The sequence below is a fragment of the Pelodiscus sinensis genome, chromosome 19, assembly GCF_049634645.1.
Source record: "Pelodiscus sinensis isolate JC-2024 chromosome 19, ASM4963464v1, whole genome shotgun sequence".
Taxonomy (NCBI): Eukaryota; Metazoa; Chordata; order Testudines; family Trionychidae; genus Pelodiscus; species Pelodiscus sinensis.
In genome coordinates, this window is record NC_134729.1 from 6,807,228 (window position 1) to 6,833,066 (window position 25,839).

The following is a 25,839-nucleotide window of genomic DNA, read 5'->3' on the forward strand; positions in this document are numbered from 1 at the left end:
CATCCCCCCCTCTCCTGGGCTGGGTCACACGCCCCCCCCCAGCCTGCAGGGAACCAGTGCCGCATGGGGCCAGCGCCCCACCTCACCCCCAGCGGCTAAGCGCCACGGGACAGGCCAGGCCCAGCTGCTGTGGAGAGCGTTGCTGCACTGAGCTCCTGTCCCTTTGCAGCCCTGGGTGGCCTGGCCCCAATGTCATCCCTCTACAGAGGCTGCTGGGGCCGTTCCACCGCCACCAGGACGGGAACAGTGCTCCCGCGACAATCTGTCAATGAACACGCCGCCCATGCGCCAAGGCAGCCCCAGGCCCCTCGCCCGCAGTTTCATGCTTCGCCCTGCATGCCGACGGTTCACTCTTCTCCCCCCACTGACAGGGTATTTCCAAAGCACTCCTAGCCCCATGCACCGCCACGGCGCTCCCAGGGCCCATCCGGGGCAGTGACACGCAGGGTCTGGGTAAGGGCGCGCCCCTCCCCCTGCACGGCCTCGTTCCAAAGCCCCTGCCACGCGCGAGGGCTTGGCCCACGTGGCCAGCACACCCTGCTCACCTGCTCCCCAGAGAAGTTATACAGGGACCTCATGTCTGTTCCATTCAGGACAGTGACCTGGCAAGAGAAGGCCCAGGTCACAGCTCGGTCGCCACGTGCCCATCCCCACCCCGCAGGGCAGAACTGCTCTGACCGGGCCTCGCTCCCTTCCCACGCGAGTCCCCGGCCGGTTTCCATTTGCCCCACTGGGTCTTCTAGCCCAGGCGGCCCCTGCTCACTACACTGCTCTGCTGAGTCAGGAGTGGGGGAGGAGTCCCAGCTGGCATCTGTGACTTTGTCAGGAAGGAAATCCAAGTCCCATTTCTTTGGCGCCGCAGGCTGTAAAGGCAAAGCCCATTGCAGCTAAGCGGCCTCTCCACATTACAGATGGGAAACCACACCGGAGAAAAGTCCTGAGTTCTAATGCACACCCCTGCTCTAACCACTAGACCCCACTCCCCCAGAGCAGAGAACAGAACCCAGGGGTCCTGAGCCCTAGCTTCCCTGCCCATTCTAACCACTAGTCCTCACTCTCCCCAGAGCAGAGAGCAGGACCCAGGTGTCCTGAGCCCTAGCCCTTTCCCCCATGCTCTAACCACTATACCCCATTCCCCCCAGAGCAGAGAGCAGGACCCAGGGTGCTAAGTCCCATCTCTCCGCGAAAAGCTCTGCTGTCATCTTTCAGTGGGGAGGACCCTGGCCGGACTCTGGTGTCGCTTGGGCAGAGTCACTCTGCAGCCAGTCCCCGGCAGCAGGTCTGGCGATGCCACACAGCAGGGTCCGGGGGCAGGCCATGGGTTGGGCCTGGGATGTCAATAGAGACGGGTCACATGCATGGAGGTGACCACAAAACCGTGGGTGGGCCGGGCTGCTCCTTCCTTCCTCTGCGTCATCCCCACCCTCCATCGCCTCAGCTCAGGCTTCGCGCCATTCCAGGGGGGCCTGTCAGTCTGTCTGTGTGCACCACAGCTCGTGGGGCTCGGGCTAGGGGCTCTGTGACTGCGAGGCAGATGTCGGGGCCTGGGCTGGCGCCCATGCTTCGGGACCCTGTGTGGGGGAGGGCTCAGCATCTGCCCACAATTACTCTGCCGGGGGTCACTCGATTGCAGCGGATACATGCCCTCAGCCGGAGGAATGTGCCAGTCACTACGGAAACAACCGACTCAGCAGGATTGTGGGGCATAGCAAGGCCCATGTGTGGCAGCAGGGGAGCCCAGGTGGGCCTGGTAGGGAGCTGGCAGAGACGGCCCCGCCCCGCACAGCCATTCTGCAAGCAGTGGCTGGGGGTGCGAGCACTGCACCCCCACCCCACCGACCCAGAGCCAAGCTAGGAGACAGGGGGAAATCCATCCACTTCAGGGGGGCCGTGGCACTGGCTGCTCTTGGCGCTCTGAGCACAGCCCGGGCCAGGCTGATGTGAGGCTCCCAGGGCAGATGGAGGGAGGCCAAGGGAAGCAGCGATGCAGCTGGAAAAGGAGGCCTGGAACATCTGGATGCAGCCAGGTGGAGAGACAGGAGAGCTCCCTCAGCCCCCACCCTGCTGCCCCGACCCAGGAGCTTACGTAGCCGTAGGTCAGGTTTCCCTTGGGAACGCCGGCCACAAAGTCTGCAAAGGAGCAAAGAGATACGGGTCCATGAGCTCCGGGCGGCAGCTCAGCCTGGGGGTGGGCAACACCGACAAAGCCAGGCTGGGCTGGCCAATGCCACACCCCGGGGAAATCAGTTCACCCAGACAATGGGCGGGGGACCCCTAGAGTCCAGACTCCAGGGGGTGAAGCCAAGACCAGCAGGGGTCTGGATCGGCAGAGTCCATCGATCCATCCGCTACCCTGCACCCGCGGTCGCTGACGGCTCGCTCCCTGCCTGGGGGTGGGGGCAGGCGGATCTGGCCTGAGCCCGACCCCAACCCCTCCAATCTGGGTGGCAGTGTGCACCCCCAGGCTATTTCTCATGGAACACGGGGCGAGCACGTCACAGTCCCCAAGCAGCAGGCCCCCCACGGTCACAGCCTTCCCGACAGCTACGTGAGGGTTCAAACCCCGGGGGTGGCTCATTTCTGCCTCCTCCACGGCTGCTTCTCCAAAGCCCCAGGCTCCCTGGGATGGACCCTGCACCAATCGGGGGGCAGAACTCCAGAGAACCCAGCATGGTTGGTACCTTCAATGGAATCCCCGCTGAACTCGCCAACGGCCACAGAATACCCTGCCAGGAGAGGAAGCGAGGGGTTAGGCTCCGGCACCGCACAGCACCATCCCCTTTGTTTTGGTTAGACCCTACATCAACACTGGGCAGGGCGCTGGATCAGACAGAACCACTCCTCAGCTGCTCTGCTCTGCTCTGTCCTGCCCCGGAGAGGGGCGAGGGGTTAGCTCCTGGGAGGGAGCACTGGGTGAGGGGTCGGGGTTCCCTCCCCATCCCTCACTGCCTCGCCGGCACCAAGGCACAGGCTGCATCTGCACGAGAGGAGATCCCTGGAAGTGGCTGCCACTCCATTGTCACAGTCTGTCAAGGGCCAGGGTCTATGGCTGCAGTGCAGGGGCTAGGAGGCAGGGACTGGGGTCTGTTGGGTGGAGTTGGGGGCTGGGGGGTGGACTAGGAGGAGAGAGGGCACCTGGGTTCGATTGCCAGTTCTGGGAGGGGAGTGGGGCCTAGTGGTTAGATTGGGAGGAGGCAGGACTCAGCTATGGGAAAGGAGTGATGTTAGTGGCTGGCCCAGGATGCCTGGGTTCTTTGGCCAGTTCTGGGAGGGGAGTAGGATCTAGTGGTTGGAGCGGTGGGAGGTGCTGGGAGGCAGGACTCCTGGGTTTGCGGTGCATCCTGGGAAGCAGTACAGCCTCCGTTTGCCCAGCTGCGAACAGCAGGCCTCCCATGGCGAGCGAGACGGGGTGGAAGCCCTCTCTCCGTCTGGCACGGGGGGGGCAGTCCAGTCTCAGCCCCTGAAGTTGGCAACCTCTGCCCAGGCCCGGGGAGCAGGGACTGCCCAGTCCCCGGCCTTCCCCGGATGAGACCACCGACGAGCCTGCAGGGAGGTGCCTCGGTCTGCTGGGAGCCGCCTCACGTCCCACAGGCACCCGGAAGAGGAACCAGCCATCCCCTCCCCCACTCACAGGACACCTCCCCCCCACCAGCCAGGGCACTCACCCAGATAGCTGTCGTCATAGATGGGGGCAGCCTGGCGTGTCTCCAGCTGCCCCTGGGTGGCCAGGATGAAATACTCAGGGTAATAGGCCTCCTTGATCTGCTCCTGTGTGGCCGAGATCACCTGGCCTGGGGGGAGATGGGGTGGACAGCTCAGAGCCTGGCACCATGGGGAGGCACCCCATAGAGGGGAAAAAACAGGGTGGGGGAAGGGGCGGTACCCGATGGGGAGGGGGAGAAGCAGGGTGGGGGAAGGGGTGACTACCCAAGGAAAAAACCAGGGAAGGGCTAGTGCCCCAGGGAGGGGTAGAACAGGGAGAAGATGGCAGGGGAGGGCAGTAGCAGAGGATGCGGGAGGGGGAAGATGGCATGGGAGGGGAGTAGCGGGGTGGGGGTGGGAATATGGCAGGGGAGGGCTGTAGCGAGGTGGGGGAGGGGTAATATGGCAGGGGAGGGCAGTAGTGGGGTGGGGGTGGGGAATATGGCAGGGGAGGGCAGTAGCGGGGGTGGGGGACACTCACCTTGCCAGAAAAAGCTTCCTGGGCCTCCAAGCAGCACTCGCCCGGTCTGCAGAGCAAAGAGCCTGGTCAGAGCCACAGGGCGAGACCCTGAAAGGGGGGAGGGACATGGGGGGAGGGGGACTATCCCCAGCGGGGTGTCACTGGGTTCCCCCCTTTCCCACCAAGCAACTACTGGTGTCCCCCCCACCCTCAAGGGAAAGCCAGGATAGGTGGGTTCAGAGTCCCCCACTGGGGGTAGCAGAGTGGGGCTGGGCTAGCCTCCGCAGGCCCAGCCATGTTGGGCAGAGCGGGGTTCCATGCTGTCCCCCTCGGGGTTGGGGGGACATGGGAGAAGCTGCCGCTCTCTGTGTTGTCCCCTCAGGCTTGATGGATGCCACAAGAGACCTGCCCTGGCACAGGCAGTTGGGTGGGGGGAGAGCAGGCAGAGACTCCCCCGTCCCACTTGTGGGCCACAGGGGATGCGACCTGGATGGGCCGGAGGGATTGGGATGCTCCTCACAAGGCCCCACTCCCAGTATCCAGCAATTTCCAACATGTGGGGGGTGGCACATCAGAACATGCTCCTTCCAGGGGGTCCTGCCCCTCTGCCTGCTAGGGGAGCGCTCCTGTAGGCGGTGCCTGTCCAGGGGCTGTCCTGGAGGAACCCAGCTCTCCCCCACAGACATGCTGGGGCAGCAGGCAGGGGGTGCTCTGTGGCTCCCAGCGCTCCGGGGCACAGCGCATGGCATCAGGGCCTCTCACCTTGGTGAACTCAGCGCTGAAACCACCCTGGCAGTACCCCTGCCCCGCCTCTGAATCCAGATCTGCAGCGAGAAACACCAGTGAGGGGAGAGCGTGCAATGGGGAGGGAGGCATGGGGGCATCAGGACTGTGGGCTCCCTGCCCCGTTCCAGCTACTAGGCTCCTCTCCCTACCTTCCCAGATAACACTGTTGCCACCCACTCAGATGCCACCCTTGGGAACATGTGCTCAGTCCAGCACATGTGAGGGAAACCTGGGACACCACGGACCCAGATGGAAAGATTTCCTGATTATCCCTCTAGGCTGTGCTGCTGCCCAGCCCAGCCCAGCCCAAGGAAGGGGCACCAAAGGGACTCTCCCCCCATACCTGTGCGGCAGGGCGAATACTCCACGAACTTGGTGAAGTTGCTGACAGACAGGTAGCAGGTGCCCACGGGGTCTCGGCTGGACTCCTCCTTGATGGTGCGCCAGCTGTACAGGGGGGCACAGGCCTGGGGTGGGGACAGAGCAGCTGGGTCAGCAGCTGCTGGGGATGGGGGAGATCTAGTGACGCAGGCATAGGAGGCCCTGCTACATGATGGTGTCCATGAACCCACTATCTACTCTAGCACAGAGTGGGGCCAGGCGAGAACCCCCTACCCCACACCAGGCCGAGAATCCAACATCCATCCCGCTCCCGGGTGGGCACTGCCCAGCCGGAGTCCCCCTGTGCCATTCTCACCAGGATGGAGCTGCCGTGGGACCGCACTGTTGCGCCGAACCATTGCAGGGATTTGAACTCCACTGGCACCAGCCCGTCCAGGCCAAAGTCATGTGGGCGGGACCCTGCAAAGACAAACTTGGTCACAGACGGGCTGGGCTCCACAACCAGCACTAGCCGCTCCCCCCATGGGAGCCTGGGACACAGCTCGGCCGCGCAGTGGGCAGCACTGACCCGACAACCCAAGGGACAGCATGGCCCTGAGGCCCCGACAACTGGGAGGGAGCTGCTGGCATAAGGCAGCCCCCTTGCAAATGCAGAGGTGGGGTGTAGGACTGCATGCTCCGAGCTGTCTCGAAAGGGGACAATTGGCCAAAGTGTCCCAGGAAGAGACAGTCTGTTGCCCTCCCCAGCCCCCCGACCGCTTGTCAGGAAAACACAAGTGGAGATGAATTCCTGGAAGAGCAAGAACTCCTTCTCTCCCCCTGCATTGGACCCACTGCTACTGCACTGTGCCCCTGCCCCCACTGCAACCACCCTGTACTGCATCCCTGCCCCCACCACAATCTCCCCCATTGCCCCTACCCTGTGCCTCTTCCCCCACTGCAACCACCCTGCCCTGTATCCCTTCCCACACCCTCTGTCCCCTCTTCTGCACACCTGACCCCAACCTGCACTGCAACTCGCTGCCCCCATACAGCCCCCTGCATCCTACGCTGTAACATCTGGGACTTCTTTCCCCTAATCCGCCCTCTCCCATCATCCACACTGCCCTCCCTCTTCTGCAGTGCACCTCCCTGCCCCCACATTGCCTTGGGAGGGGGTTCCTGTATCCAGTCCTACCACAGCTGCCTCTTGCATCCCCCTTTCTTCCTCTTGTCTCTCCCCCCACATCTTGGCTCTAGGGCACAGGGGGGCACACTAAGGCTGGCAAGCTACAGCCGGCCAATCAGAGCCTTCAGTCTGGACCCCAAGCTCCAGCAGGGGTCTGGACAGTCTTGCTGCAGAGAGCCAGCCCAACTCCCTGGCAGTGCAGCAAGCAGGGGTGGCTAGTCCCCGGCTCTGCCCCTTCTGCCCCCTCCCTCACAGCTTCAGCTTCCCCCAGTGCCTGGGACGCGCCATCAGGGGGTGGGCAGCAGGGAGGGTTGGATGGGGAGGGAGATCCTGGGGGGACAGTCAAGGGGCAAAGGAGCGGGGGGGCTGGATGATGGTAGGGGTGCTGTTGGGGTCTGGGGCAAGGACTGGGGGGCGGGTGGATAGGGGGCAGGAGCCAGGCCATACCTGGCTGTTGGGGGGGACACAGCCTTCCTTATCCTTTCCTACCCAGCTCTCCTTACAATTCCCCTACCAGCCCTCAGGCCAAAATGTTTGCCCACCCTGCTCTGGGGTTGATGAACCCAGAGCCACCTGTGGTTCATCATTAACCACTTATCTCAGCAGGGGATCATGGCCCCAGAGCAGGAGACGCAGTGACTCCAGCTGCCGGCAGGGTGCTGAGGGGAGCGAGGGATCGGCCAGCAGGGCCGGGAGCCAGCTGGGCCCGTCTGAGAGGGTTTGGTCCGAGCCAGGCGGGGCGACGCTCCCACAGGGCCGGGTCCCGCTCTCCAGCCGTAACGCGATCGGCAGGGCCGGCGAGCCAAGGAAAATCCCCTGGCTGCGAGCCAGCCACGGCCCCATCCGAGCTGCTCCCTCCAGGGCGCCGGCATCCCCCGCAGCCAGGGAAACCCTGATCCAGGTCACCGCAGCCGGGCGCCAGCTCTGCAAGCCAGCCGCAAAGCCCTTGCTTCCCTTTGCAGAGCTGGGTAAATATTTGTCCTGGGCCAGAGTGAGAGGCAGCCGGAGCCGAGCCGTGGCCACGTGGGCGGGAGAAGGGGCCCCCTCCCCCAGGGTTCCCTGCCCCCCCTTGCAATGGCCCTGACTATGTGGGGAGCTCCGCTCCTGCCCCCCAGCCTGTGGCTCGGTCCCCCGGGACGGCACTGTCCATTGGCAAGGGATCCAGCGCGTCACCCTGGGAGAGCAACAGCCGCATGGATGTGCCCGTTGCCATGGCAACCCCCGGACTTTGCACCCCACCTGTCCCCACACAAGGCCATGCCAGGGCCCAGCTGGGATCACCCTGTGAAAACCTGGAGGATGCTGGGAACAGGCTGGCTGCCATGGAAACGCAGCTGCCTCTGGAGTGGGGCGCAGGGGATGTTTAATGGGGCGCCATGATGTCAGAGGGTCCTATGGGACAGGAAGTGATGAGGAAACACGAGTTGGGGGAAGATGGGGGGCACAAGAACTATCCAAGCTGGGAGGGGCCAGCACCCCCCAGCGAAGGCCTGTCCAGACTAGGTAACCAGTTCATCTTAATAGATGCTGCGTACTGGGTAATAGTTAACTGCTACCCAGGAGCAGCCCCCCTCCAGCAGACGCTTGCTCCAGCCCCACTGGGCCCCATGGCAGGACTCCTGGCTCCCAGCCCACTTCCAGCAGCCCCACACGGGGCCGTCAAAGCCCCTCCGCTCGCCCTCCTCTGGGCTGGGACAGACCCCCTGCTCCAGCCCCCCCCCTTAATCACTTAACTGGTTAAACAATTAAACAGGAGTGTACATCCCTAGTCCTGGCAGCCCCGGGGGGCTCCAACAGTGTCCCAGCCTTCAGCTGTCCCCCAGCTCTGCAACCCCTCAGTCCCAGCCCCACAGCCCCTGCTACCTCAGCCCTTAAACTCTGTCCCCCAGCTCTGCCACTGCCCCTCAATTCTGGCTCTGCAGCCATCACTGACCCAGTCCTTGGCTCTTCCCCCCAGCTCTGGTCCTGGGGGGCTGGGCTGGCCAGAGGAGCTGCCCCCCTGTTTCTGGGATTACTGCGAATCTGGGCTCTCCCGCACTGGGAGCGCTGACTGCTAGGCTGCCCAGCCTTTCTGGCCAGGGGTGGGCATGACCTGGGGCTGATGCCCTACCTAACCTGGCCCCCCCCACCCCAGCTTCACCGGCCGCACTCTCAGAAGGAAGCTGTGGGCTTGACCAGAAGGGTCAATGCTCCCTCCAGGGCAGGGAGAGGAGACAAGGCCAGTGTCCTGGGGGAGGGGTGCTCTGGGTGGAGGCAGGTGCAGGGCACTTTGGGAGCAAGAGGCCTCCGAGCACAGCAGCTTCGTACAGCGCCAGGGACAGAAAAAGCCTGTCGGGCTCTGTTGGGGTGCGCACGGCAGGGACCAGCCAGACTGCGAGCATTTGCTGTGGGGGAGACCCGGCTCCTCTAGTCCTGCCCCTGCAGCCGGGGGCACAGTGAGACTAGATGGGAGTGCCGGGCCGGCGGTGCTGGAATGGGGGCTGGGTGTCATGGCGCCAGGATGGGGCTGTGCTGCCAGGTCCCTGGGCCCAGGCAGCAGATGGGGAGGGGAGATGACAGGAGGCTCCCCCCAGCTCAAGTCACTGTGGTTTGGGGGCCTTAGTCCGGGGTCAGCTCCAGCAACACTAGCAGCTTGCAGACTGGCTGCTGGCCCTACACAGAGCCCACCGCTCTGCTCTCTGCTCCGGCTATGCAGGGAGGCCAGAGCCCAGGGCATGGAGCCCAGCAGGGCCAGATTTCCCTTGGCTGGGCTGACTAACAATAGGAGCCGCTTGGCTGGGGAGGGAGGAGACAGGCCGGGGCTAGCGGTCTCATGTGGCTGCTGCCCAATCCAGAGAGGGACAGGGCCACCTTCTGAAGGGTGCAAATCCCGGGGACAGGGGAATTCGCCAGGCCCCGGCCCCATGAAATTCCCTGGGGCTTCAGGGCTTCCCCCCCTTACAGCTCATCCCATGGACAAGAAAGAATCTCAGTCCCGACACCTGAGCTCCCAACTATCCCACCCTGGGCTCTGCACACACACACCAGCTTTGCTGCTGCCCCTCGATCCCAACCCAGAGCCTCCACTGTCCCAGCCCTTGGCTCTGTCCCCCAGCTCTGCCGGTGCCCCTCGATCCTGACTAGTGTTCCCTGTAAGCTGGGCGCTTGAGCAGCCGCTCAGGAGAGATTCCAGTGCTGCCCAGCCGATTAGCAGAGCGCCCAAGCTAGGTTCTGTGTTTCTACTGGTGGTGCACACTCGTGCATGCCTTGGTGCACATAAACATTTATTCCACACGTGGATGGAAACAATTAGAGGGAACACTGATCCCAACCCACACCCCCTGCTGTCCCAGCCCTGGGCTCCCCCTCTGTCAGCTCTGCCAGTGGTCCTCAGTCCCGACCCACAGACCCCACTGTCCCAGCCCTTGGCTCTGTCTCTGCCTCTGTCAGTGCCCTTAATCCCAACCTGCAGCCCCAGCCCTGCCCTCCAGCCCTGCCAGTGCCCCTCAATCCGAACTCACAGGCCCTGCTATCCCAGCCCAGAGCTCCCCCTCTTCCAGCTCTACCAGTGCCCCTCAATCCCAATCCCAGCCCTGGGCTCCCCCACACCCAGCTCTGCTGATGCCCATCAGTTCTGTTTTACAAGAGCCTGCCTAAGGGGAGGAGCTGTGAGCCAGGACAGGTAACCCCCCTCCCGCTGGCCCCTCCTCCCACGCCGAGGTAGGTTCGCCCTTTACCTGTCTGGTCAAATTCAATGGGGGTGCAGCTGGTGTTGCCCCGGTGCCAGGGGCAGTAGTAGACGGCCCCGCCCTGCGTGACGTTGGGCTGGCTCGTGTTGGCCTTGGGAGCGCCGACCAGGATGCTGATACTGCTGCGAAAGGGAGGAGGAAAGGGCTGTGAGTAGATGGCACCTGGCCCCTCAGCTGGGCTGGGACCCTCTTCCGCGCCCACCCCAGGGTCCCTGCCCAGCTCCCAGGCTCGATGCAGACAGCCCACGAGCCACTGCTCCAGAGCCTGCTGTGCCCCTGCATGGCTGATGCCAGGGTCTGCTGGAGCTGTCGCGGAGCCCTGGTTCCTGGGGGCCAGTGTAGTCCCAGTCTGAGACCCCCTGCCCCATGTACCCTCCTGTGTGCCTCCAGCAGTCACTGCAGGAATTAGCATAACCCACCCCCAGCTGGGAGCACTGGCGCTGGGTTTGCCCCATCTCTCCCCGGGATCCCCAAGGGCTGGGCCTGCCTCCCTGGGCACTGGCTGCAGATTCATTGCAGGGTCCATGTGCCAGCCGCCAGGCTTGCTCCTTCCCCGGGACACCGCTCCTAGCCCCAAGCCCCCTCCCAGGGATTCCCCTGGCGAAACAGCTCCAGGGGAGCCCCTCAGCCCCGCCACGGCAGCAGCTTCCCAGCCACTGCGGGGGACCCGGAGCTGCAGCAACCGAGCAGGGCTGGGGGAGCTGGTCTTCCCACACTTTGCTCATTAAGGAAGAGCCAGCAGGAGGGAGGGAGGGAGCCCCCAGGTCCCAGCAGGCCCTGGCTGCCTGTTTGCCATGAGGCCAGGAGGGGATGGGGCCAGAGAGCAACACCAGAGCTGTATAAAAAGGGACTTGCCCTTACGGGAGGGAGGGAATTGTTGGGGGGGGGGAGTGACACATCGACAGGAGCCCAGACTCCTGCTCTGAACCAGGGCTGAACGCCTGCACTGGCCAGGCAGCTGGAGGGGGAGGGAGGGAAACTCTTGACAGGAGAGGCAGGGATTTCTCATGCTTGGCCTCTCCTTAAAGGGGGGGGGGGGAATCTACAGCACAGCGCCACTCGCCACTGCGTTGGGCCTGCTGTTCCCTGCAGCACCGTGCCCCTGGTCGCTGTGCTGGGCCAGCCCCCTACTCAGCCCCACAGCCTGCTCCCCACAGCACCGTGCCCCTTGTCACTGCACTGGGCCAGCCCCCTACTCAGCCCCACAGCCTGCTCCCCACAGCACCGTGCCCCTTGTCACTGCACTGGGCCAGCCCCCTACTCAGCCCCACAGCCTGCTCCCCACAGCACCTCCCAGTGCCACAGTGAGGCCTCAAACCCACTCCTCATGCCCCCCCCCCCCCGCCACCTGCTCCTTTCCCCAAGCTTCATTCCCCTCTGCACTCCCCCTTCCACGGGTCTCCCTGCGCTCAGCTGCACAGTCTCCAGCTGAGCCTTGTCAGCACCTGGCACAGGGGGCCCTTGTTGTGGGCAGCCAGGTGTGCTCAGAGCAGCTGCGTGGCTGCGACTCACCCACCCGAGCCCAGCCAGGCCCGGACAGAGGTGAACCCTACCCCCGCCCACAGGCGCCTTGGAGGGAGAGATACGGGCCGCTGGTGCTGGCTCACCCAGAGCTGGCCCCAACCGCCAGCCTCCGTTGGGACAGCAACTGGCTGCTGGTCTCCACCACTTGGCCCCTGGGCTGCCTCTGGGACCAAGGCGCTGGAATCCCTGCCTGGAAACCCCAAAGGAGCCAGGTTCCCTGGATGTGCAGCCTGAGGCCCCTCCATTCAATGGGAGACCCTCAGCTCCCGGGGCAGCTGCCATTCCTGACTCCTAGGCAAGGTTCCCTCTAAGCTACGCAGTAGTATGGCCCCGTAGCTGCTTAATGAGCCCTGCCCAGGGGCTCCGGGCTGCGTGCATGGAGCAGTCTCTCCCAGCCCATCGCTCAGCGGGGAGCTACTGCTGTCGAGGCACGTCTATACTAGAAATAACTCCTGAAATAACAAAATTGAAATAGCCTGTCCCCACGACAGGGGAGCCTCAAAATTACTCTGAGGAGGGCTCCGTTATTGTGGACGTGCTACCTCGACTTAGAGCCCCAGGAAGCACTGGGGAGTCATCACTTCAAATAGCTCGGGGGAGTAGTCATTTTGAAATAGCAGCAGCACAGCATCCACACGAACGCTATTTTGAAATTAGCGTTATTCCCCGAGGAAAGCAGGAGTTCAGATTTTGAAATCAGCAGCCCGTTATTCCGAAATAACGGGCTCTGCTTGTTTTGTCGAAATAAGGGGGGCTATTTTGAAATGACTCCTTAGTGTAGACCAGGGGTAGCTGAGGGAGAAGTGCCCCTCCCCCAGCCAGGAGCTCCACGTGTGGCAGCCCTGAGCCCTTGGGTGGGGCTCATTAAGCAGCTGTAGGGCCGTGTTGCTGTGTAGATTAGAGGGAATCTTGCTCCTAGGGACTGTCCCAGAACTTTCGCACTTCACCCCACATCGGCTGTGTCTACACTGGGCCACTTACTCGGAATAACTTGCCAGCTGTCTACACTGGCCGCTTGCTTTTCCGGAAAAGCAATGATGATCTACTGTAAAATTGTCAGTGTTTTTCCGGAAAAACTATGCTGCTCCCGTTTGGGCAAAAGTCCTTTTCCGGAAAAACTGTTCCGGAAAAGGGCCAGTGTAGACAGCACAGTAGTTTTTTCCGCAAAAAAGCCCCGATTGCGAAAATGACGATCGGGGCTTTTTTCCGGAAAAGCGCGTCTACATTGGCCACAGACGCTTTTCCGGAAAAAGTGCTTTTCCGGAAAAGCATCCTGCCAATGTAGATGCGCTTTTTCCGGAAATACTTATAACGGAAAACTGTTCCGTTTTAAGCATTTCCGGAAAAGGGTGCCAGTGTAGACGTAGCCATAAGGATTGGGTACCTCCAGCTCTGGGGGTTGGTCTTAGCACTGGTGCCACATGCTTAGCTTCCCCTCAAACACACTCAACATGCTCCCAAGTGCCTGCAGACATGGGGAGCAGTCTGACTCCGCTCTCCATGGCTCGACCCTTTGCAGCGGGTGGCCCGAGAGGGCTGGAGACCAGCATCCTCCCCGGGTTATCCTCCCCGCCCCCCATCCCATGAGTCAGAGGTGCCAGCTCAGCCCCACCCAGCACAGAGCAGAGTCAGCCCATGATACACCACCCCACAAAGTAGCACCCTGACCCCCATATGCCCTATGTGAGATGATTCTGATGCGTCTGGTACAAGGGCTGCCTTTTTGGGAGGTATCACTGAGGGTATGTCTACACTACCCCGCTAGTTCGAACTAGTGGGGTAATGTATGCATACCGAACTTGCTAATGAAGCCCGGGATTTGAATTTCCTGGGCTTCATTAGCATAAAGCCGGCTCCGCCATTTTTAAAAGCCGGCTAGTGCGAACCCCGTGCCGCACGGCTACACGCGGCACAGGCTAGATAGTTCGAACTACGTAGTTATTCCGAACTATCTGTACGCCTCATGGAACGAGGTGTACAGATAGATCGGAATGGCTACGTAGTTCGAACTATCTAGTCCGTGCCGCGTGTAGCCGCGCGGCACGGGGTTTGCACTAGCCGGCTTTTAAAAATGGCGGAGCCGGCTTTATGCTAATGAAGCCTGGGAAATTCAAATCCCGGGCTTCATTAGCAAGTTCGGTATGCATACATTACCCCGCTAGTTCGAACTAGTGGGGTAGTGTAGACATACCCTGAAAGAGTCTTGATCCATCGAACATGAATATCCCACAGAGCTGCATGCGCTAGCAAAGTACAGGAAGTTACAAAGTTTTTACATGTGTGTTAGTGAAATACATGGGGAGGTTGGGAACGCCACGGCCAGCCTGTCAGGGGCAGCAAAGGGGCACCTAGTGAGGCAGATTTACATCAGCAACAGCTGGACACATGTCCATGGCCCCAAGAGGGGAAGCCATTCTCCCAATGGGCAGCACAAACTCCTCAGAGAGGCACAGGCGTAGGAAAGGCGACCTAACCCCCAAGTCACAGCAAGAATCTTCCTAGCAGCTGTGGGAAATTTTCCCAGACAACAGCATCACCACATGGCCTCTCCTCCCCCTGCCCAACACCTGGAACAGCAGCCAGAAGACAAAGACTGAACTGGGGTGACTGAATGAGAATCCAGCCTGTGTCCTGCGAACTGTGAGCAGCTGTAACACGTGTACGGGTGAGAGACTGATTCAAACCCTGCTTAGTCTCTTAAAAGTTAGAATTTCAACTGTGCGCCAACTTTAATTTCTTAGGTATCCAGCTATGATCCCGCCGCCTGCTACTTCATCACTGAAAATCTGTCTCTGTGGTTAACAAATCGGGTTTATATTTTACTGAAAACAGTGCGGTTCTGATAGCAGTGCTGGGTGAATCTCAGCCCAGCTTAAAGCTCCAGATACATTCAATGAGATGCTTTAAAGTGCTGTACAGTCACAGAACTAGCTTTGGAACGATTTCAGAGCACTCCTGAAACATGGAGGGCGACGTGCAGAAATCTGCAGAGGGCTGCTGGTCTGAGGAATCGGGAAGAGGTGAGCGGGGTGGGAGTCGGCAGGGAAATGGGCGAGGGGGAAAGGTGGTGAAAGCTTTGAAGAAGCGCTTGACGCTGTGGCTCAGGCGCGTTGCATCTGCAAAGATGCTGTGAAGCAGGGTCTGTGGGACAAAAATGTGAACCCCCTGGCTGAGATTGTGTCTCTAGCTGACGCCCTTGAGTGGACCCAGGCATCTACTGACACTAAACCACAGAAAGAGGAGTTCAAATTAGGGATGTAATGGTGTAGTCGATTAACCGATACGCAAAGACATCGGTTAATGCTTTAGACTACACACATTCTGTCCTCCCCTCTCCTTTTTTTTAGCAGGCTGGCCAGCAGCCCAGCTCAGTCCTCAGTCCAGGGACCTACTCCCACTGCGGCTCTGCATTTAAAGTGTATTAGGAGCCGGGCAGGCAGCCCGGCTCAGTTTTGGCTTGCGCCGGGTCTCGGAGCTCAAATTCCCCCTTAGACAGGGGCTGTTGCTACCCCGCGCTGCTGCCTCTTTATCAGAGGCAACAACACAGGGCGACAGGCAGCCGGCCCTCAAGGGGAGCAGCTTTTTTAATTGGCTACCCTTGCAGACGAGCTCCCTCCTGGCAACCTGCGCTGCTGCCTCTGATCTAGAGGCAGCAGCACGGAGCAGCAGGGGTCTCCTCGGGAGAGGGGCCAGAGCGCACTAGCTGCCGGCCCCGCCCCCAGGGACTATAGAATAGTTGACTAACCGATAAGAATTCATGAGGTTACTCGACTGTTCAGTTACCCGATATTTAACATCCCTCGTTCAAATATGGAGGGAAGCAGGGTTCCTGTTTTACCCCTGGGAAAAGAGGGTGGCTGCGAGGCTGGGCACACACCTCCCCAAACTCAGGTCTCTGTTCCCCATCCCAAGCCTCCTGTAAAAGCAGAAGAGTCCACAGGTGCTGTCACTACAACGCCCTGATCACCCAGGGAACAAAAGCCCTGTGCTGGGAGGAGGTTGACACCAAATAGCCCATATTCTTGCTGCTGCCCTCAGCACAGAGCCCTCAGGCGCCGGACCCCTCTCGGTTTTGTGGGCTTGGACTCTGCAGAACCAGCGTGCAGCCCAGTAGAACTGTCGGAGCGAATGGCAGGACTGCTCACGGCGGGAAGATGCCAGTGCCAAGGCTGCCAGGGTTAAGCAGAATGTAATTCAAGAAGGTGCCATGTGGCCAGGACAAAGGCAGAGCTTTGATGCACAGGAAGTGTCAGGATCCGTGTGCCTTTGGCCCAAATGCCCATCAGAATGGATGGGCCAGAAAGGGAGTTAAAGGTGGGAGGGGTGGGTGATACCCCCACCCCTCCAACATGCTTATGGGGAACGGTTTTTCCATCTAGAGTAGGTTGCAGGGTGATTCTGACAGGACCCCGGGGAAAGGACAAAGTCCCCAGAACTGCTGAAGGAAAAGGAGAAAGTGTCTTTGATTCCTCCACAGCAGAGGGAAGCCACGTGCTTGCAAGTGTGGGGGGGAGAAGGGGGTGCCCCCCTGCACCGGAACTGAAGGCAGCACCTCCTCAGGAAGGGGAAGAGTAGCCCCTGCCACTGAGAAAACTGCCCAGGGTATTAGCTGCTTTGCAGATGGGCAAGGAATAGATCCCACCCTAGAGAACACAGAGAGCTGTGTCCTAGCGGGGGACCCAGAAAAGGAAAGTGGGAAAGAAAAGCGCGAGTATAGGAATGTTTCCTCACTGGGGAGAGGATGCCCAGGACAGAGCAGCTGGTTCAGCATTTGTGCACCCAGACATGTAGCCTGTAACGCAGGTTCAGAGAGGGGACTATGTATCTGGCCTTAGGAAAGGGAGCCCTCACCCAGCCAACTTCTCCAGGGCGCTAGAGTAGCCCAGTCTTCCAAGACCCTGGTTCTGACATGCACGTGTGAAGTGGTTCTGACCCGTGTGTGTGAAGTGGTTCAGATGTGTGTGGGTAAAGTCACTTTTTCTCTGTTAAGATGCGGCTTCTGTGCCTGGAACAGCCAAGAAGTGGAGTCCAGGAAGTGCTGTCTGTGAGCAAACAAAGGACCCAGCTGGCAGATGGGAGCTGGTTTTCCACGGGGCTGATAAGTAGGGATGTGAATGGCTAACTGGTTAACCAGGAAGCATCACCCCTACAGGGTGAAACTTACCAGTTATGGTTAACTGGTGGGAACTGGAGCAGCCTCCGCCCACAGAAGAGGCGGGGGGGAGGAGAGGGGTGCTCCAGACCTGCGAGTCCACCATGGGCAGGTGGCACTCCAGCCCACCCAGGGCAGCCCCTGTTTGCAGTGATGGCATGCCTCGACCGGGACAGTACAGCTCTCTCTACCGGGAGGACACAAGAAGCAGCTGAGGGAGAGCCTGCTAGGGTGCATCTAACCAATGAGCAACCACTCTTAACCCAGAAAGCTCAACCTCCTAGGAAAAGGGGCAGGGAAGGGCCAGTACTGGACACAGGGAAAGCCTCAGAGGGGCAATGGATTTTTCCTTATGTACAGTCCAGGAGTTGGGGGGGAAAAGTCCACAGAGGGCCAGGAGTCCCCTGACATCTTCACCTCCCCGGAGCCTGCACTCCCAGATACCCCAAGATCATTGGCGTAAGAACCCGTAGGGACAGGAACACTGCAGAGAAAGAAAAAAAACCCCATAACGGATACATGCTACGGTTCCGGAAGGAGCTGAAAGACACAATGGGTATTGTACAATCCCAGCCAGTCTAAACAGAGGACGTGGTATGACACAGACACTTGTAAACACCCAGCTGTGTTTGGCTGTGCACACAAATATCTTTGGTGCTACTGTTAAACTTGGTGTTAAAAATCTGTTGCTTGTGCTAAACCTGATGGCCAAAATTGGTAGGGATGTCAAACCCTTGAAAGAACTCATCCGGTGTTAAGAGGCCATATGACAATGCTGCTTCTCTGCTAATGCCTGTAAGCAGGCTTGAAACTTTTCACAGCAAAGAAACCATAATAAACCTGGCTCGCTTCTGGAAGGGGAAACTGAGGTACAAGCCCAGATGCCCAAGTTCTAGAAAAAATTAATATCTACACTGAGCTCACAGAGCCTGGAGCAGTGGAAGGCTTAACCATGCAGCAAAGCTACAAAGAAACAGCCCAGAGAAAACACACTTGCTAACTTTTGAGCTCGCTAGACAGCTCCACAGAGTTCAAAGGCCCACTGCACTTTGCAAGACCACATGAAGGTAACACAGCGGGGTTTAGCAACCCTGGGGAGTTATACTGTCAAAATCTACAGGGGCCCTTGAGCCCACTGCCTCTGCATTAGTCAGTAATACTCCTGGGCTGTGTCTACAATGGCACCCTTTTCCGGAAAGGGATGCTAATGAGACCAGTCGGAATTGCAAATGCCCTGGGGATTTAAATTTTCTCCGCGGCATTTGCATGAACATGGCTGCCGCTTTTTTCTGGCTCCGGGCTTTGCCGGAGAAAAGCGCCAGTCTAGACAGGGATCTTGCGGAAAATAAACCCTTTTCCGGAAGATCCCTTATTCCTACTTAAAATCAGGAATAACGGATCTTGCGGAAAAGGGTTTATTTTCCGCAAGATCCCTGTCTAGACTGGCGCTCTTCTCCGGCAAAGCCCCAAGCAGGAAAAAAGCGGCAGCCATGTTCATGCAAATGCCGCGGGGAAAATTTAAATCCCCAGGGAATTTGCAATTCCGACTGGTCTCATTAGCATCCCTTTTCCGGAAAAGGGTGCCAATGTAGACACAGCCCTGCAGTAAGCTGAGGAAGGAGCATGATACAGCACACCTCAAAGGAGCGCCCTGACCCTGTCACGTTAATTTGGCTTATTGCATTTTAATGTGAGCAGGCAGATCACTGTTGTACCCACCATTGCGTGTCGGCCCCAAAACCTGTGCAAAGTGGGCCAAGTGAGGTGCCTATAAAAGCTCATTTGATGCTGATTCTGTCTGTGCTACCCACATACTTGTATGATTTCTATATGGAAAGTTGTATTTTAAATGTTCTCTGTCTGAGAGACAGCAATAGGCACTGTGAGGAATGGTCATTCGGGGTACGTCTACACAGCAAGCCATTATTCCAGAACAACAAAGAGCGCGTCTACACAGCAAACTGTTATTCCAGAATACTGTGGAGCTGGAGGACTTCTTACTCCGAATCCCGTAACCCTCATTTTACGAGGCATAAGGGAAGTCGAAGGAAGAACATTCTTCCTTTGACTTCCTGCTGTGTCATCAGCGCCAAAAGCAGAGTTAAGCTATTTCAACTTCAGCTACGCAACTGAATTGCTGAAATTGCACAGCTTAATTCAACTTTTGCCCTCTGTGAACAACTATGCTGAGTAGCGATGCTACATGGACAATGGCTCTTACGGGTTGCCAAGTGACATCTGTGGAGCACACAATGGTCCCTTGCCTAAGAAGGACACACCTGGATACTCTTTGTCTAGGGCAGTGTTTCTCAACCAGTGGTATGAATACCCTGAGGGGTACTTGAGAGAAGTCTGGGGGGTACGTCAACACAACTGAAATTAGGAGAAAACTGAATTTTTGTTTTAAGTTTGATGGCGCTTTACTATTTTTGTACTTTTTACGCCCAAAAATTTCATCGCGCGCCCGGCTACGATTTTTAAACAAATGTGTTGCAATGGCAGAAAAAAATTATGTGTCTGAAAATGATATATATATATTTAAGAGGTAATTTAGTAAAAAAAGGTTGAGAAACACTGCTCTAGGGCTCAATGCCGAAAGGTTAGTTGAACATGTGATCAGCTCCATTTTGGGAGGTACCATCACTCAGGAGAACAATGGATTTCCTTCCCCATGGGCAAGATTATAAAAAGACCCTGGAGGTGCCTCCATCTTTGTCTTCACTCCTGTCCTCTGCTCCAGAAGCACCTGGGCTAAGGAGAGAGGACCTGGAAGGATTCGTGGACCCATCCTAGTACAGGATGTACTCCAGAGACTTATAAGCTGGCAGTTTGTTACATCTCTGCTAAGAGCCTGCATCAAGAACTCGGTGACTGATGTATAGAATCATAGAATCATAGAATAATAGGACTGGAAGGGACCTCGAGAGGTCATCGAGTCCAGCCCCCCGCCCTCAAGGCAGGACCAAGCTCCACCTACACCATCCCTGACAGATGTCTATCTAACCTGTTCTTAAATATCTCCAGAGAGGGAGATTCCATCACCTCCCTTGGCAATTTATTCCAATATTTGACCACCCTGACAGTTAGGAATTTTTTCCTAATGTCCAATCTAAACCTCCCCTGCTGCACTTTAAGCCCATTACTCCTTGTCCTGTCCTCAGAAACCAAGAGGAACAAATTTTCTCCTTCCTCCTTGTGACACCCTTTTAGATATTTGAAAACCGCTATCATGTCCCCCCTTAATCTTCTTTTTTTCAAACTAAACAAGCCCAGTTCATGAAGCCTGGCTTCATAGGTCATGTTTGTTATGTGCTTCCTTTAACAATCCTACTCTCAACCTTTTCTTTCTTTTTATTAATAAACCTTTAGATTTTAGATTCCAAAGGATTGGCCCAGCGTGCTCTTTTGGGTAAGATCTGAGATATACATTGACCTGGGACTGTGGCTGGCCCTTTGGGACCAGGAGAACCTGTTCAGAGTTGGTGAGATTGGTTTTCATAACTTCTCACCTGTGCAAGAAGTGGTGCTGGTTTTGGCATAGGTAGAGCTGGAGTGTCTAAGGGAATTTGCTTGTGCAGCTTCTTGCTGGCCAGACTGGCAGCTGGAGGGCTCGGTGTGACTGGTTTGGCGTCTTAAAGAGGACCCCAGTCTTGGGCTGTATGTAGCCCTGGTTCTAAGCAATTTGCCCCAATTCGACCCTCACAAAGGTGCCCCAAACAACCTGTTACATTACAGTGGTGTAGTCACGCTTGGGTCCACAGAACCAGGTCAACTGAGCTTTGGATCAGGAGCCCACGCTGCTCTAAATTTGATTTTGGGATTGAGATTTTGGTTGGCTGCAATGAGTCAGCAACGATAAGAGGGTCTGTGCAAAAAAGCCCTGGAAAATCTCTGCTCTAAAAAAGGAATCACCTTTAGGAAGAAAGCTTCGAATCACGCACTGAGATTCCGGTCGTCACTCTGGACATCTGAAGAAGTGGGCTGTAGACATGATACCATCTACATGTTTTGTCAGTCTCTAAAGTGCGACCAGACCATTTGTTGTTTTTTAAGTTTATCCTGTACAGACTAACTCGGCTACCCCCTGAAGCTACTGAGATCTTCGTTAGCGGCCAGAGATGCTGCAGAAAAAATGAGAGTGCAGAGTCCAAGGAGGAAAATGCAACTTAAATAGAAACAAGAAATGGAAGAGTTTTCTCTGCTAACCGAGCTGAGAATGGCTAAGGCACACACAGAAGCGGCAGAAAAGAGGGCTGAACTGGAGAGAGAAGCTGCTGAATTGGAAAGAAAAGCCAGGCAAACTGAGGCAAGAACTGCCAGACTTGAACTCCAGAGCAAAAAATGGGAAGACCAGCAGAGACTGTATCCTCTTGGGAGTTCGGTGTATAACTATGCTGGTATGTGGTTTGACTATGACATGGCAGATATGTTTAATCAGGCTAATGTTTGAACCCAGCCCCAAAGCATGTATGAATGTAACTCTTCCGTGTTATCAGTAACTAACGAGGAGATCTGTGAAGCGTGTGTGTGACTCGGGGCAGTTATCTGTGTGTAGCCAGTCCTACTGTGACCGAGGGGAGAGTTTCTCTAAAGGTTTGCCTGGGGAAGATCGCCATGTGTCTGTGCAGGAGAGCCGTGTGTCTGTGACTGAAGTTTCCGAATGTCTAATATCTCAGATGTGAGGCTGGAATTAGATCCAGGACAAAGGGAATGCAAGGGTCAGGAAAATGTTTCTCTAAAGCAGATGGCAGTGGATGGCCAGGGTGAAGTTCCCAGTGAGAAAAAAAAATAAAAGTTCTTGCAGGTGATGGATTGTTGGCCAGTGAAGCTTGTGAAACTGAAAATGATTTGGTTGAGGAAGTTCGGTGGGCTCAGTCACAGTGTGTGGGGGCTGGTAGTTTACCTGTGTCTGTGAAAGAAGCAATTGCGAGGTGTGTGTGTGAATTGCCAGGACTGTCTGTCTCTGTGTGTGTGTGTTTGTGTGTCTGTCTGTCTGTCTTCTGAGGATGGCGCAGTTGTCCCAGAGTTGGCTCTGGATAAGGGAATGGTCCTGAGTTTGTTTCTGCTGGGGAGAATATAACTGGCTTAAATCCAGTTAGTGTCATGTCAGAACCCCAGAGATCAAACTATTCTGGGGGTGTGGGAGCCCTGTCTGACACAGACTCTCCACAGCCTTGGGCACCTCCTTGTGCCTCAGTTTCTCCCCCATGGGCTAGCCCCTGGAATGCCAAGCCCCAAGCCTGTCAGGGAGCAGAGGTGTGGAGGCAGCCAGGAGAGGCAGGCACCATTGCACACCTCCTCCCTCCTCTCCATAGCTGGGCACCCAGGGAAGCTCCCTGCCTTTGCCAGACAGTCCCCAGGAGCAGTCCCCCAAAACAGAGGGGACACTGAAGCGGACGGGCAGAGCTCTGGGGGCCATGGCACGGGGGCAGTGCTCCATTTACAACCACAGATACACAGCCTGGGCCCCCGTTCTCTGGAGCAGATGTAGCTGTGTAATTGTGTAAGTAATAAGTCAGTTACAATGAATGTAAAAGGTTATTGAGACTAGGATACTGAGTAAAGATGTTCAAAAGGAAAAATGTACAGGCAGAAAAGGAGGCTCCTCCTAAAGAGGAAAAATTGGAATTTGTAAAGGAAAGTATCCCTTTCAAACAAATCCTGCATAAATTTGGACACAATCATTGGACAGGTCAGGCTCTTGCTGACATCCATACCATTGCAGACTTCGAAGATAAATTGGCCAAATATTTCCTGGTGTATAAACCCTCCACGGCCAGTAAAAAAGAATCACCCGCCATTTGGCTATTGCAGAAGGCTTGTAATGAAATTTCTCGCCAGGAATTAGAAAAATGGAAGGCGCTTTGCAGTGATACACCAAGCCAATCAGAAATTTTAAGAAACGAATGTCAAAGATTAAAACAGATAAATGGAAATCTAAAAGAATTGGCTGAGTCAAGGGGGAAATATGGACTGTCATTTGTAAAGCAAAAGAAAGCTCTAAAGAAGAGGAATGAAAGTAAAAGAGCTAGAATTTTGCAACTAATATAATATGGCTTAAACAGCATTCCACTATACTAGCATCCCAAATAAATGGAAGAAAAAATAGAGAAAGAGGAAGTCTGTCGAGCTGTCGAGCACTGGAAAGCTGTTCTGCTGGCAGGGAAACAGGCTGTCCAGGCATATGATCTGCTTGAATAAGTAAATCAGGAAAATAAGAAATTGGAAAAAGTTGCTGAAAACCTGGAAAAGAATGAAGCACCATCCCCTGTTGTTAAACATCAGACTTTTTTGGGGCATAAGGATCTTGCGGGAAAAGGGTTTTTTGCACAAAAAGAAAACGTCCACACTGCTTGTTTTTGCGCAAAAACCTCTAGCGCAAAAACGGATCCGCAGAAAATATGCAAATGAGATTGCGACTCATGCAAATGAGTCCCTCTCATTAGCATATTTTAGCTGAGAAAACTCATAGTGTAGATGTAGCCCCACAGTGCCTGGAGTGGGAACAGAAACAGAAAAGGTGGGCCTGGTAAATGTAAAAGATGAGATGGGGTGCACTGCATTGCAACTACAATCATATGAGGGTCAAGTCCAAAAGAATGAAGATTAGTGTCTCCGTTCTTCCCTCGTATAGGGTCTTACGGGTACATGACAAATAAGACTAAAAATTGCGAGTAAAAACAAACAGGGCACAATGGTGCAAAGATTCAGAAAGAAACCCCTCACAAAGAGGAGAAGAGGTAAAGTATATCTTTGGAACAAATATTGCAAAAGCTTAGGCATAGCCCCAGGTCTGACAATGCCTTAGCTTATGTTTATACCATGCAGACCTTAAAAACAAATTGGCAAAACGTTTACTGGTTTACAAACTCTTAATCCCAATATCTCAAAAGAGATACTGCCACAGTCTGGCCACTATGAAAAGCCTTTAATGAGAAGTTTAAAAAAAATTAGCTGAATGCAGAAATGAACATTTGGATTTACCCAAGAAAAGGAACCAGAAGGTGTGGGGGTTAGTTAAGGAGCCCACCCTTCTTGCTAAATTAGTAAGGGACAAAACCTGTGTCCATGGAAAGGGGCCATTAAGCAGAGAAAGCAGGATCAGGCCCAGACAGATAAGAAAGCAAACAAGCAAGTGTGGAGTGGGGAAGAGGTTTAGAGCCCTGAGGGTATAGTGGCAGGAATAAGAGAAAGCAGTAAGTACAGGCATTGGAGATTTAAATTTTTGGAATGGTGATATCTAAACTAATGAAGTTTTCATTTGAAGGACAAAGCAAGTGATTAAGGGAAAGAGAGTGAGAAGTTAACTCTGCGGAGTCTGGAAGGAACTGAGCAATTGTTGTAATATACTAAAAGGAAAAGTATTAAAAGAAATTTTATGCTAATGCTATTGTTTAGTCCTGGGATAAATTTAATATTTATAAAGTAACCCTGTAACAATGTATAATGCATATGATTTTGTTCTGGAAAAGGAAAACCCTTTAAGTATGATAAAGTGATAGTTAAAAACACATATTTTCTGCAGTATAATAAGGAAACTGAGGTATACCACCTTATTAATTTAATGATTAAACAGTGGGATAGTTCACTCTCAAACCATAAAGGGAAAAGTTATTAAAACTTGGTCTGCTTATAAAACAAAATTACATGGAAGTATTGGGGTAACTACAGGCAAGTAAAAACAACAGCAAGAATATCTGTAAAAGAAAGAAGTATGTTAAGACATAATGTGTAATCCCCACGGGGGTAGAAAAATGTTTTCTTTTGTCAGGTACCAGCTGAAGAGCAATCAAGGATAATATGAATTTATTGTTGCAACAAAAAAATTGTGTTTCATGTGTTGTGTCTCGTGTCGTGTTATATGCTTGTTTTGTGGTGTTTGTCTCAATGCTAGCATTATTATGTATTGTTTTAGGAAAAGAGGGGATACTGTAGTAAGCATAAAAAAATGAATGCCTCTCTAATCAGACCTCTTCCTTTCCTTATTCACCTCCCGCCAAATTGGTAATTAAATGCCCATCTCCATGGTGGTCCACCTAAAGAGCAAGGATCAGGTGGTGGCGTGGTTGTTTTGACAAACTTGCTAGGCTTGGCAAGCTGCAGAAGTTGATTCTCAAACTATGTAAATAAAGAAGAAGTTGGAGTGGGTAGGTACAAAAAGAAACTGTGTAGTAAGTAAAAAGGGTGTAGGCACAGCAAACTTAAATTCCTGTAAATGGTAACAACCTAGTATAGTATGGTAATGGTGTAAACTAGTAACACATTCTTTAAAATGTTACCCAAAGTGGTATGAAACATAAATAACAGATAAAACCACAGGTGGGGAGGTGTCCCTGTTCCTAAAGCACATGCAGGGGCAATAATGGGAAACAGCGCATGCCCTTTGTGCTGTAATCCCAGGATGGGCTGGTAACCAGGTTATGTACCTGAATCTTGAGGCTAATGCCTGGAGACAGGGGTCATCACTGCCACGGGTGCAGAGCACACCTATTGGATCTTAATCCTTTATAACAACTTACTTTTTGTGCCAGGGTATATTTAAAACTCTGAGAATAGTTTTGTATTTTCTCTGCAGATGCTGTTAATCCTATGCCCATGGATAGTGGAAGGCTGTGTCCACACTGGCAAGTTATTCTGGAAAATCAGCCACTTTTCTGGAAAAACTTGCCAGCTGTCTACACTGGCCGCTTGAATTTCCAGAAAAGCACTGACGATCTAATGTAAAATCATCAGTGCTTTTCCGGAAAAACTATGCTGCTCCCGTTCGGGCAAAAGTCTTTTTCCGGAAAACTGTTCCGGAAAAGGGCCAGTGTAGACAGCACAGTAGTGTTTTCCGCAAAAAAGCCCCGATTGTGAAAATGACGATCGGAGCTTTTTTGCGGAAAAGCGCGTCTAGATTGGCCACGGACGCTTTTCCGCAAAAAGTGCTTTTCCGGAAAAGCGTCCGTGCCAATCTAGACGCGCTTTTCCGAAAATG

The 25,839-nt window shown here is 55.3% G+C and overlaps 1 protein-coding gene across 2 annotated transcripts in view; it reads right to left on the bottom strand.

Annotated features, from left to right (window-relative positions):
• Positions 1-25,839, bottom strand: part of ITGA5 (integrin subunit alpha 5) — a 60,745-nt gene that overhangs the window by 24,230 nt on the left and 10,676 nt on the right. The window contains exons 2-10 of one of the 2 annotated variants that reach the window (XM_075902077.1): positions 10,175-10,305; positions 5,646-5,749; positions 5,292-5,415; positions 4,925-4,986; positions 4,184-4,229; positions 3,666-3,791; positions 2,682-2,726; positions 2,087-2,130; positions 546-602 (exon numbers count right to left, since the gene is read on the bottom strand). In XM_075902077.1, coding sequence (XP_075758192.1) covers positions 546-602; positions 2,087-2,130; positions 2,682-2,726; positions 3,666-3,791; positions 4,184-4,229; positions 4,925-4,986; positions 5,292-5,415; positions 5,646-5,749; positions 10,175-10,305 — 739 coding nt within the window. Of the gene's footprint in view, positions 1-545; positions 603-2,086; positions 2,131-2,681; positions 2,727-3,665; positions 3,792-4,183; positions 4,230-4,924; positions 4,987-5,291; positions 5,416-5,645; positions 5,750-10,174; positions 10,309-25,839 lie in introns of both variants that reach the window. The other variant, XM_075902076.1, reaches the window with a different exon arrangement.